General features: G+C 40.3%; 1 protein-coding gene across 1 annotated transcript in view; it reads right to left on the bottom strand.

Annotated features, from left to right (window-relative positions):
• Positions 1 to 473: 473 nt before the first annotated feature.
• Positions 474 to 13,812, bottom strand: part of STAB2 (stabilin 2) — a 202,031-nt gene continuing 188,692 nt past the window's right edge. The window contains exons 65-70 of the mRNA XM_051962503.1: positions 11,624 to 11,743; positions 9,882 to 10,022; positions 9,436 to 9,546; positions 8,370 to 8,498; positions 4,946 to 5,062; positions 474 to 1,222 (exon numbers count right to left, since the gene is read on the bottom strand). Of these exons, the coding sequence (XP_051818463.1) occupies positions 1,175 to 1,222; positions 4,946 to 5,062; positions 8,370 to 8,498; positions 9,436 to 9,546; positions 9,882 to 10,022; positions 11,624 to 11,743 (666 nt within the window). The 3' untranslated portion in view covers positions 474 to 1,174. The remainder of the gene's footprint in view (positions 1,223 to 4,945; positions 5,063 to 8,369; positions 8,499 to 9,435; positions 9,547 to 9,881; positions 10,023 to 11,623; positions 11,744 to 13,812) is intronic.

Here is a 13,812-nt window from a genome sequence, read left to right as displayed (position 1 = left end):
GTTCGGGTTGATTTGTCATCCCAGAGAGGAATCCATCCTACTCCCAGGTTCTAATAATGAAAATCAACATTGTGCAGTCCGTAGGAATCGGGCATTGTGGTCAGCAAAATCTGAATCCAAGTCAAGTCCCATTTCTGACATATTCTGGCCCGTGTGATTCTGGGTAACAATCAACCTTTCAATTCCCCAGATTGCTCCCTTAACGCTCAAAATTGCAGAGAAGTGCCAGCCTGCTTTGGTAGAGAGTATCCCCTCATCAGGGAGATCACAGGTTTGTTCCAATATAATTAAAATGTATATTAGAGACTTTATACAATGGCTCAATCTGAAATAAGGATGCTTTGTTTGATTCTGACTTTCAGTTGGGTGATAGGTTTCTTATTTCCTCACCAAGGTCACTCACTGAAGTTTTTCAGCCAAACAGATAATGCGTAAGGAGCAGAAATCCTTTTTTTTTTTTTTTTTCCTTCTCTGTTTGCATTTCATTCAAAAACATTTATTAAGTGCATACTATGTGCAAATTAAAAAAAAATTACAATTCCTGCCCTCAAGGAGCTTCCATTCTAGTTGGGGCAAGGAGAGAAGAAATACTGCATGTACACGGATAAATATAAAAATGAGCAAGGAGCGAATGAGAGATCCAGACAGAATGGTCTAGCAAAACTTGAAGGGGGAGGGCAACGTAGGGAGGTTTGAGCTCATCTTTGGAGGAAGACCTGAATTCAAATATGGCCTCAGACGCTCACTAGCTGTGTGACTCTGGGTAAGCCACTTAACCTCTGTCTGACTCAGTTTCCTCATTTGTAAAATGAGGATGATAATAGCACCTAACTCCCAGGGTCATTTTGAGGACAAAAATGGGATAATTGTATGAAGGACTTTGGAAACATTAAAGAGCTATATTAATGTTAGCTCTTATTATTCCAGGCGATGTTGAATTCAGGGAAATGGTTTGTCTTCCATTGGGCTGAAATGGAGCACAGGAGGAAACGCCCGTTTCTCTGCCTTCTCCCCCTCCAGATAAAAACAAAAAAGCCCCAGAACAAAAGTAATGAGGTATGACATTGGAGTGACTTCTATTTCATCATTCCCGAAACTTGGCTGGCCCTAAGTATTCACAGTTCCCATCGACTGGTTGAGGGCTGCTCTGTAGGCCCCGCAGCTCCAGGTCATCTTAAAGGTCTTGGGTACCACTAGTCACAAGCTGCTGTTCATCAGATTCCTGTAAGAGAGATTTGTTACTGAATAAATCAGCCCACCAGGCTTTCATTTCCCTCCAATGACAAACTCTCCTCCTCCTCCTCCCTTCTTTTGCCAGCTATAATTCTAAGATGGAAACATCCTCCTCCCCCACATAGGAATATGTTTGTTCACATTTGACTATAATTTATGAAAAGTGTATCTTGGGCTGAGAATCCATTACCAGTCCCAGGGGGATGAGCTGAAATGCCACATTACCCAAGGTAAGAGATGACACGGGTACAAAGCTGCAGTCAACAAAGCTTATATTCCAGTCATAATGGATTTCTTTTATCCCACCCCCTAACTTTTATTGTCTAAAAAAGATTAACACGCTCTCTCCTGCAGTTTGGAAGCCATTTTAAAGAGCAGGAATTATAATTCTCTATCTGAAGATGATTAAACACACTTTGCAAGGTTGGGGGGACGGATTTGTATCTTAAGGTAAACCGAGGCAGATAGTTGGTACAAGGAGTACGAGTGTTGGATTTGGAGTCAGACCCGAATTAGAATCCCTGCCTTACATACTCACCAGTTGTATAATTCTGGGCAAGTCATATACCTTTTTCCTCATCTGTGAAATGGGTACAATTGATAACAACCTCATGGGGTGGTGGTAAAGATCCAATCTTAGACTGCTGTATACATTACCTATTATTATTTTTGCAGGGAATTGGGATTAAGGGATTTGTTCAGGGTCATCCAGCTAGTTAAGTGTCTGAGACTGAATTTGAACTCCTAATTTAAGGGTCAGTGCTCTATCCATTGTGCCATCTAGCTGCCCCAGCTATTAAAATTAGCAAAGGCTTTTAAAGATAAATCAGTTTCTTAGAGAGGCAGGGAGAAAGGATGTTAGGAAACCTGGTTTTCATGTTTTTATTCTGCCATTAATTAGCTGGTGAGCTCAAGCCAAGTGATTTTACCCTTTTAGGCATTATTTTCCTAATCTATAAAATGAATGGGTTAGAAAAGATGAGCCCCAAAGTTCTTCCTACCTCTCACAGTCTATATTCCTATATTCTAATAGGTCCTTTCCAGCTGTAACACTGTCTGTTCTCCAGTCCCTCCTGCTGCTAATGTTCTCTTATAAAATGAAACCCTACCTGATTGGGGATTCTAGGATCAGTACTGTTAGGTCCTCACTAGCTTGAATATCCCAAGACCTCTCCCAGCTCTGATGTTTAGCATTTCATTGTTCTACCTTCATCTCTCCGGTCTTTTTTCGACTTCTTTTTTTTCACAGCAGGAAATATTATAAGTAACTTAATAGGAAAAAGTCCCTTTGGACATGTGAGGTTCAGATTTATTTAGTATCTTTGAAATGGAGCTCGTATATTCTAAGGTACCACGCGTTCCATTTTGTGTTTGGGCCTTTAGAAGCAGTGAGTGAGCGTCATCTCTGCAGGAGATCTGCTTCTTGGCTCTGGTTCTTTTTTAATAGCTGTGAAATTTCATCACCTGGGGTGCATCTGGAAACTTTTAAATATCTCCATTTTGGGACTATTTCTCTATTTGTAAATGGCTTCCTGCGAATCCCTGGTGCTTTCTGACTTAGCTCTGTGCCAGCACAAAAGGTGACAAGAAATTCATGTCTTTGGTCTTTTAATTTCAAGGGAGCGTAGTTTCCTATAACCCACATTTGAGGAAACCCAGGCAAGAACTAGCTGTGTGACTTGGGTAAATCACTTCACCCTGATTGCCTCAGTTTCCTCATTTGTAAAATGAACTGGAGAAGGAAATGGCGAACCACTCCGGTATCTCTGCTAAGAAAATCCCAAATGGAGTCACCGAGTCATACACAAATGAAAAGACCGAACAATAATAAAGGACGAGCTAGATTTAGATCACGTTTGGAGATTTTCCCAAAATATAGAACATCATGAAAGTTTGCTCTTTTAGGATCAACTCCCAAGTGAATTCACATGGCCCATGATGTAAAATCTGATTATCTTCAAGGGCTCCTTTCTCTTTTGGCCCCTAGTTGGTAGCTCTCCTTTCATTTAAAAAAAAAAAAAAAAAAGATTTATGAGTGCTATTTTTATAACACTGTATCTATCCAATGGACTACTCAAACCTCCACAGAATGCTTTCTTGTAATAACCAGGTTATTAAGTTACAAATAAATTACTAAGTCTCCATGAAGTAGTCACGTGAAACATGCTAGCTTATTGGCCATGACTTTCAATGGGCACCTTGTTCTGCATTTCCAGGCTGCCGTCTCTCTCACAGAAGGCCGTGGTAGCCTTCATTGTCAGCCCTCTGAAATTACAACTGGACTCGTGCTCTGAAGTCTTTTTTACCCCCTTATTGCTTTTTTTTAATCCTTTGTAATCTGACTTCTAATTTCAGTATTCTATAATTACCAGTAATTTAACTGCTAAATCTGATGAGCTTTTCCCTGTCACTATCTTCCTGGATCCCTCTGGGGCATTTGTCCCTTCACTTGCCCCCTACTTGCTCTGCTTCCTCTCTTTCTCTGCAGTGGGGGTTAACTGACTTGCCCAGAGTCAAGTATCTGAAGTCACATTTGAACTCAGGTGGTCCTGATTTCTCTATCCATTTATCCACCCAGCTCTGAAACTATAAACTTAAGATATTTCTAATTATCTCCGGTGTTCAAAGATGCTAATTCTATATAGGATAATTTCAACCATCAATTTTTTTTTCCCCTGAGGCAATTGAAGTTAAGTGACTTGCTCAGGGTCACACAGACAGGAAGTATCTAAGATCAGATTTGAACTCAGGTCCTCCTGACTTTAGGGCTCTATCCACTACACCAAGTAGTTGCCCCCAAACCATCAATATCTAAGTAATTGAAATGAAGCAGAAGCATAGAATACTAGTTGAAATTTCGGTGCGTTTTCTCCATTGCCTCATTTGATCTCCTCAATGAAAGTTAGAGCTGGAAAGAACCAGAGATTTTCCAAATGGGTCACAAGGTTTTGTTTTTCTTTCTCAATATGGGATGAGAGAAAATACAAGCCTAGTAATTGAAAAACAATTTGAAATCAAAGAAAGTATGTTGGATTTGGAGCCTGATGTTGTAGTTTCAGGCTCTATGTGACTGTAGGCAGTTTCACTGAAATATTTTGAGCCTCAGTTTCCTTGTCTGTAAAATGACTGGTAGGTTTGACTAGAATATCTTTGAGGTCCTTTTTCAGCTCTAAAAATATGAAAATATGAAGGTATAAGGAGCTTTGTATTGAGAAAGGCCTAGGTTTCAAATCTTGCTTTTGACCCCATACTCTCTGGCTAAGCTTGGGTAGGTTATTTCAGCTGGCAGGGATCGGGGTCACTCTCTAAGTGGCAGATCAGGTGCCTTTGGCAGAGGAGATTCCCTAGTCTGGGAGCTCTCTATTTTAACCTCTCCCCCGCTATTTTCCTCTAACTCTGGCCCAAAACAGAGTCCTCAAGGTCACACAGTAACATGAGAGATGGCCCATGCCCTCTTATCTGGCAGCCAGCTCAATCACGCAGTTCCTGAGTCACAGCATCTTGTCACTCTTTCCCATTACCCCTGGCAGGCTGAATGCTTTGCTGACCTAATGAGAGACCATGTGTGAGGTTGTTGTTGGAGAGCTCTAATTGCTGCCCCAGGCAAGGGGGGGAATGAGCAGTCTCTTGTGAACTGCTTAGCTTTCAGATTCCACCAAAGGCTATTGGGTAGCTTGGCTTGTGCCAGGTACCCCGGAAAGTGCCAACTCACCGAAAAAGGGTCATAGTCGGGTTCTGGAGGCTGCGTGGTTGTGCTCTCGTACATGGGGTTGGAAATATTCGAGGATGGCTGTTTGCCAAGGGCTGTGACATCTATATCCTCTTCTGGCTGCAGGGAACACACATGAGCGTACACAGTTAAGGCCAGGATCATTAGGGAGGCGGGGATTGGGATCTTTGGGATCATCACCAAAGCAGGCCAGTTGGGTGTCCCTTCTGCCACATCCCTTTCCCTGATCCCTAATTAAAGTGAGGAACAAAAGGAGAGATGAAAGGGTCAGTAACTGCCCAAGTGGTGAGCTTTTTAATATGCAGATTTTCTCATTTCTGGATGCTTACTGCTGCTCTGAAGCTCTAGGAACCAGGACATCAAAGGCAGACTGAATAGAGTAAAAACTACTAATTTTTATCTTCTAATTATCCTGGAGTACTGAGATGAAATGGTGCCTTCAGCCAATTTACTCAAAATACTCTCAGATCAACTGTCTGTCCCTGGGTGATCCTGAAATCAGTATGAGATGGGGAGATAAGGACCTGGAATCACTGACACCTGAGGGAGGAACAGGTTGGATGGAGCTTCCTGTGGTATAAGTTTTGGCCACCCTCTAAAGTACCCTGAGGCAAAGCTCTGGTTACCCTGGCCTCGTTTCAGTCCTGTGAAAAACTCGAGAAAAAAGGGAGTCAGGAGTTAGGCCCTGATTCCATTTGCTGTCACCAGTCTGGATTTTTAAAAGTTTGGTTGTGAGGAAAATGGTTGCTAGAAATGAGCTCAGTGGATTCAGATTTGTGAAAATTGTGGGAACACCATGGAAACCAATTTTCTTTTCTTTTTTCTTTTAGTTGAGGCAATTGGATTTAAGTGACTTGTCCAGGATCACAAGCTAGGGAGTGTTAAGTGTCTGAGGCCAGATTTGAACTCTGGTCCCTTCTGACTTCAGGTGCTCTATCCACTGTACCACCTAGCTGCCCCGGAAACCAATTTTCTTTTCTTTTTCTTTCTTTTTTTCTTTTTTCTTTTTGTTGAGGCAATTGGGTTTAAGTGACTTGTCCAGGATCACAAGCTAGGAAGTGTTAAGTGTCTGAAGGCAGATTTGAACTCTGGTCCCTTCTGACTTCAGGTGCTCTATCCACTGCACCACCTAGCTACCCCGAAAACCAATTTTCTTTTCCATTCACTGCAAAGTTTGTAGAAACCACAGCAGGAACTCTGAACTTCCAACTCTTGGCATATCCCTAATGGGGAAAATGGTTGTGCCCTGGAGGGAAAGGAGATGGTGAGATAGAAAGCTAACTAGTGGTGGGCAGTAGGGTAATAGGACCAGCTGTAGCAGGGCCCCAGAAAAAAAAAAAAAGTCATCTCCATCACTCAGGTGATCCATAACAGCTTCCATATCCAGATCATGTAGCTGGGGTTCATTTCAATTCAATGTCTCTACTCTTGTTCTTTTGACTATACTCTATTTCCTTCTGAGAGAACACGCAATTGCATATGAAACCTTTGAGGTAATTATCATGGTTGGTCAATCAACAAACAGTTAAATATTGATCCCTTGCCAGTTTGTTCAACAAGGAAAAAACAGGGGAAAGCTGACTTGGCTTCCTCATCAAGGCCTTCTGTCCATGGTGAGTTACTCGCTGAGTCAGGCCCCCGATTTGGCCACTGACTTTTAGACGCTATATAAATTTTGAAGCTTTTTGTTTTCAAAACATGGACAAGGATAATAAAACAATGGCATTGATCTGTGCAAAACCTTGTGTTCCAATTTCCCCCCTTCCCCAACTCCCTCCCTTAGATAGCAAGTGATCCAACATATGTTAAACATGGTAAAAGTATATGTGAATCCCAATATAAGCATACTCATTTATACTATTATCTTGCTGCACAAAAAAAATTGCATCAAAAGAAAAAAAATGAGAAAGAAAATAAAATTCAAGCAACCAACTACAAAAGAAGTGAAAATACTATGTTGTGATCCACACTCAGTTCCCACAGTCCTTTCTCTGGGTGTAGATGGTTCTCTTCATCAGAAGATCTTTGGAATTGGCCTGAAACTAGACACTCTTATCTTGAAAACGGAATGACAACTGCTGGGCAGGCCCTCAGGAGGTAAAAGAATCTTGACTCGTTAACACTGATGAATCAGGGGGAGATACAGCAAAAAGGTGTTGTTTTAGGGGCCACTTTCCTTGGAGATAAGCTGGTAAGGGTTGGAGCCAAGTGAGCTCTCTGGAATAAGAATTGTTGGGAAGCTGAATTTGAGGTAAATATTCCAATATTTATTTTATTTACAAAGAGACCATCATCTGGGGAATGTTCCTTCTCTGCCTCTGGAGTGGTATAACCGGACCCATGCTAACTGGCTAAGTTGTGTTGGGGTATAGTTGGTACGTGTCCAATTCTCAGGTCATTGAGATCAAGTTCAGATATTATTGTCCTTTTTTTTTTTTTTTTTTTAAATGGAAACTTCATTATGGAGCTAAAATGACTTGTTTAAAATAGACAATTGTTCTGTGAATATATTCAATGCCTTCCCTGGATGCTGAAAGGAACTCTTATTAAAGTGATGCTTTCCAATTTGGAAACTAAATAAGGTATTTTTAGAACTCAGATAATGGGCAATTTTGTGTGTGTGTGGTGGATTATAGAATGGGAACAACTGAGAAAATATGTGGCCAGGGATTTCATTAGATCCTAGGGAACAAAAGAGACTCTACCTCTGGCCCAAGCCTTCATCACAGAGGTACAGAGAAGTTAATTAGCTTGCCAGAGTAGTGTGGATTTTAACTCCCTAGAGTGTCCCTGATTAGTTCAGCAACCACCTCTCTCTGATTGAGTTCTACTCTGTTCCACCCTTGAGAATTCATTTGAATAGAAGGAGGCAGCCTTGATGGCAACTTTGTCTACACCTTCCAAAGGGTTAAGCTTGACTGTGGACTATCCTAAGGGGACTTGGGCACTAGACAATATCGGCGCTTCCATTAGATCAATGTTTCAGCTCGGTGAAATCAGGTTCTGATGCCAGTGTTTTAACAGCAAGGACATGACCGAGGGTCAGCGCTCAATGCTTTCATTGTGCTCACAGTGTCAATATTGTTCAGGGACCAATGGCCTCATTTTACAGGTGTGGACAACAAAGCACTTGAAGTCTTGTCTCAGGATGTGGTTTATGTTTATGAGTTTTATGAGTATCACTGTGGTTTATGAGCATCACTGTGTACTTATCAGGGGCCAAAGTACCATAAATAAGAGACAACAAACCTTCAACATTCCCCCTACTCTTGACCGGTACATGGAGCAAACTTGGTCTCCATCACTATCCCCAAGGTAACGGCAACAGTTAATAGAGACACGAGCCAAGCTTCAGGTCTTAAGGCAGCCACAGTGAACTTCCCCAGCCCATTTCATACTTTCTTACCTCAAAATGCTGGAAGCCGATTGTTCTCCGATTGATCCTGAAGTAAGAATATCCAGCTAACGCGATGGCCCCGATGATCAATATGATGGTGAAGAATACGCCTGCTCCCAAACCAGCATGAGCAGAAACCTGAGCATAAAAGGGGTGTCGTGTGAACTGATGCGAAGTGAAATGAGCAGAACCAGAAGGGCACTGTATGTATTAACAACAAACGATCAACTGTGAATAACTTTAGCTACTCTCGGCAATACAGTGATCCAAGACAATTGTGAAGGACGTGATGAAAAATACTATCCACCTTACAGTCTCAGGGAGAGGGAAGGGAGAGAATTTGGAACTCAAAAAATGTTAAAAGTTATTTTTACATGCAATTAGGAGTAAATCAAATGCTATTTTTTTGAAGAATTGTATGAATTGGGGGCTATCATCCCCCATTCTAGAACTCTGTGGCCTATGGGATCTTAGTGATATCGGGCCAGTTTCAGTTGTGGTTTTCCATTTTTTTCTCCAGTTGTGGAAAGGGCATCTCATCTTAGTGACCCAGTGGATAGAGCGCACAGTTAATAAGTATCTTTGGTCAAAGGCAGGATTTGAATTCAGTTTTCCTGATTCCAGGCCCAGAATTCTATCCATGATATCATGCTGCCTCTAAGGAAAATGCAATACTAGATCCCTAAAGGGAATGAGATTCATACCATCCCTCCACAGCATGATATTGTTCAAGTCATGTTTGACTCTTTGTGATCCCATTTGGCGTTCTCTTGGCTAAGATACTGGCGTAATTTGCCATTTCCTTCTCCAATTTATTTTACAGATGAGTAAATTGAGACAAACAGTGAAATGACTTGTCTAAAGTCACACACTAGAAATGTCTGAGGCCAGATCAGGAAGACCTGATTCCAGGGTCAGCGCTTTATCCACCATAACACTTAGCTGCCCTTCAAACCTAGTTCTTTTCAAAGATGATTGGTCCTTTCAGAGCAAAAGAATAGGGTGGAAATGACTTTAGAAGAAGAGTAGATTTACAGAGAATTCATCTCATAGCAAGGGAAAAAACAATACTTACAACTGGTGCAGGAGGTGCTTTCAAAGGCCCTGAAATTACGTGGATTATTCCATTGGAAGCAAAAATATCCCATTGGAGGATGGCTTGTCCATCAACAAATCTGGTTTCATTCTAAGAAAAGGGGAAGAGAAATATCTGTTGGCCTTAAGTTTTTCTCCTCAAATGAGTTCGTTATAAATATCACTATTTGGGGCAAGGTAGACTGTAAACTTCTTGAGGGTAGGACTTCCCCTTTTATATTTGTATTTCCAGTTCCTGGAATGGTGTCAAGAACATCAAAAATATTTAATAAATGCGTGTGGATTGACTTAAGTTATTTAGCCTGAGTCTGTTTGTTCCTCCATGAAATGGGAATAATGACACTCGGATGATCTTCCTTAGACAGTATCTATAAAAAGGACATTATATACCATAAAACATATAAACTCATTTTTTTTTTTTCTTACTGTGTGAAGTGGGTCTTGCCCATACGTAATCAGCAGCTGGCCTCCTAGCCGAGTCCATAGAGTGGTACCGTTGGTCATATCTTCATAAAATAAAGTACTGGCATTGGAGAGATGGTGCTCGATGTCTCTTCCAGAAAGTGTCTAAAAAACAAGTTGGGACACAAGAATGGCATCAATAACAGGTATAATTTTCTCTTCTTAAAGGGAGGTTGATAAAGCCTAATAAAGTGCCCTACTTTTGACCACTGGTTGTGATTTTCTTAAAGGAAGAAATATCTCCTCTGAGTTCATGTAGTAAATAACTGATATAAAATTTATATACATATAGAAAACACATACTTATGTATAATTTGTATAATACATGTGTATAGTAAATATATTTATGACATATAAATGTACGTGTTTTTATATCCAAACATATGTTATATGTACACATGCTTCATAATGCAGGAAATTGTAAAGGTAAAACCTAGGTTTTATTATTATACTCAAATATAGTTTTAGGTCCCAGAATACCTGAACTGTGATTAAGTCTCTAATAGAGCAAAATTACAGAGAAATAACTATTTTACATATTGCCATCTTGTAAAACTTAAAGAGGGTATAGACCCATAATTCCATACTTTCTTCAATGCTAGAAAATTTGAGCTGAGTTAAAAAGAACCATAATCCTATACATTCCCTAAAGAAATGAACTAAATCTAACAAATTCTGTAGGTAAACCAAATCAGTGTGGATCAAACTATTATAAGGGAAGATTTATTTACACATCATTAAGGAAACCAAGAAGACTCGGCAGCAGAGACATCTTTCCACTAGCAGTTGGGGAAAAGAGCAACCAAATCACTTTGGCTCCTTTTTGGCCATGTAACACTACTTTAAGAACTGGGCAGAGGCGGGGAAAAGGGGAAATTCCCTGAGCTATGGTGTTCTTTTCTTTATGGCAACTCTAAGAATAGGTGAAGTTTTTTTTGAAGTCATTATAAGTGAAGCATGAAAGAACACTGGCTTTAGAGTTTTAGGGCCTAGGTTCAAATCTTATCTTTGACACTTAATCCTTGTCTGACTTTGGATATTTCTAAATCTATGATCCTTTCCTATTATTAGAATGAATGTTAGGTTAGTAGCCCAGGGTTCAAACCATAGAATATGGTGACTCAAGTGAAAAGATACTAAGAACTTACCTTGTTTTCCCAGAGTCCATCAATGTAATATAGGGATAGCATGATAGGATCATCCATAAATTTATAAAGTGAGGAGACTGAAGTAGATTAGAGGTCCTTATTTTTGTGTCCTTGGCCCCAAGAAGTTTGGCGGAGCCTGCAGACTTCTAAGAATAACTTTTTTAAATAATTGAAGGAAGTGCTAAATTTCACTTAAAGATTAGTGAAAATACAGATGCTAAGTTTTCCTCGGCTAACTTCATGGATCCCAGAATAAAAACCTTTGGGCTTAATGATCTCTGATATCCTATTTAACCCTAAATTTATGATAAACCTATCATCCATCCCTTGCCCTCAGTTTCCTCATTTGTAAAATTAGGGAATTTGACTAGATGGTCTATGAAGTCTCTTTTAGTGCATAATCAGTTGGTTGATCGATCAACATTTATAAGTCTACGATTCTATTACCCTCTCCTATTATAATTATTAGATGTTTTCTCATGTTTCTTATATGTGAGACATCTCACAGGGTTAAAGCAACAGAATGACTTGGGTGAAAAAAAAATGCTAGGAACTCACCTTGTTTTCCCAGAGTCCATCATTATTTGGCACAAAGAGAGTACCATGGGTTGACAGGTCAGTCAAGTGCTTCAGGAAGGCCTTGCCTTTGGACGAGCTATTGGAATATATCAGAACTTCCTGGGAAAGAGATGGAAAAACTGGGATTGGCCAAAATGCCTCTGGACCAAGGGAGCTTGAGAAATGTAGAAGGCCAAGAATATTCACCTGGCAATCTTTGAGATCAGCCATCCTACTACCTTGGGTGGAAAGCAGTGTGATATGATGGACTCCAGATCTGACAGCAGATCTGAACTTTAGACACAGTGATTTTTCCCTTTAAGGGAAAGACTTTTAAAATCTTAGAGAGGTGCTAAGGACTCAGAGAGGTTTGTTTTTTGTCACACAGCTAATGAGTGCAGGCGGTGGGATTGATAGACCGTCTTTCTCTTTTTCAGTCAGCATCAGATCATATAAATCTTTACATGCTCCTCTGCACCCATCGCATTAGCTCTTTCTTACAGCAAAGCAAAGTCCTCTTTATTAATGTACTACAATGTTCAACTATTTCCTTGCTGATAGGCACCTACTTTGTTTCTAGTTCTTTGTTATTAAAAAAAATGCTGCTATAAATATTTTGGTGGCTATAAGGACTTTTTTTTCCCCAGTGACCTCTGGGAAATATTTGCCTGGTAGTAGAATCTCTGGGGAATCCAGCATTCTGTCCACCGTGCCATCTATGCAAGGCAGCATAATAAATTGGAGGGAGGAGACCCGAGTTCAAATCCTGCTTTTGACATTTACTTTCTTTATAATCTTGAGCAAATCAAGCTACCTTTGGGCCAGTTTTCTCATCTATCAAATGGGGAAGAGAATTGGGTTAGATGATCCTTTCCAGCTTCTAAATTTATGATCTTATAATCCTCAGAAAATCATATAAGCTCATTAAGTCTCAGTTTTCTCATCTTTAAAATGGGAATAAGGACCCACTTACCTCATCGGGTTGTAAGGAAAGCACTGGAAAGGAAGGGGGACCACACTGCTGAAATCACAGATTTCTTAAAGTACAGAAGTAATAATACTAATAATGATGATAACTAACATTTCTAGAGTGCTTACTGTGTACCAGGCAGCACATTAAGTGCTTTGCAGTAATTTCATTTGATCCTGCCTAATAAACCTGGGTGTAGTTATCCCCATTCTAAAGATGAGGAAACTGAGGTAAATCAGGGTTAAAATACTTGCCCAGTCACACAGCTACTACATGTTTGAGGACAGATTTTAATTCAAGTTTTACTTACTTTAGGCCTGGTGTTCTATTCAATGAATCATTTAGCTGCCTCTAATAATAATGATGATGATAATTGGCATTTATGTAGCGATTTAAATTGTGCAAAGCAGGTAGAAGGCCCCTATCAGTCTCTGGACAATCTCCTGATTCCGGGCTTTTTGGTTTAACTCTTACCTTGTTCCTGGATCTCTGCCTGTTTCCTGTGGCCTGGGTCTTCTCCTGTCTCAATACTGCTATGAAGTCCCCTGCCCTAAGTCACCCTGTGCCCCCACCCCCAATTTCTCCCTGAAATAGAAGTTGGGGGTGCTCAGAAGCCCACACTTCAGTCAACAATAAGCCATTATTTATTAAGCATTTATCCTGATACTGTAACCTTTTTAACATGTACAGGATTGCTTGCCATCTGGGGGAAGGAGTGGAGGGAGGGAGGGGAAAAATTGGAACAGAAGTGAGTGCAAGGGATAATGTTGTAAAAAAAATTACTCTGGCATGAGTTCTGTCAATAAAAAGTTATTTAAAAGGAAAAAAAAAGCATTTAAACTGTTAGAGGCAAGGGGCAGACACTATACAAGACTGAATCCGATCTTGCGGAATTTCAGTATAATTTGCACCTTGGGAACCCAAGGAACCCAAATAGAGTGAACAGAATAGTGAATAGAATTCAAATTCTGCCTCAGACACTTACTGGCTGTGTGACCTTAGTCAAGTCACTTAATCTTAATTGCTTTCCCCCCCAAAAAACCCTCAAACAAATAAAAAAAATCCAAGGATACATGTCGATAGGTATGCTCAGTATCAGTGATCAGGCCATAGCTCCACCACAGGATTATAGTGATTATAATCAGTTAACCAGCAAACATCTATTAAGCACCTAGTCTATGCCAAGCATTGTGATTAGGCAAAAAACACATCTCTGATC

The sequence above is a fragment of the Antechinus flavipes genome, chromosome 5 (genome assembly GCF_016432865.1).
Source record: "Antechinus flavipes isolate AdamAnt ecotype Samford, QLD, Australia chromosome 5, AdamAnt_v2, whole genome shotgun sequence".
In the NCBI taxonomy this organism is placed as follows: Eukaryota; Metazoa; Chordata; class Mammalia; order Dasyuromorphia; family Dasyuridae; genus Antechinus; species Antechinus flavipes.
Note: the sequence above shows the minus strand (reverse complement) of the source record. Positions and strands in the feature narration are given on the sequence as shown.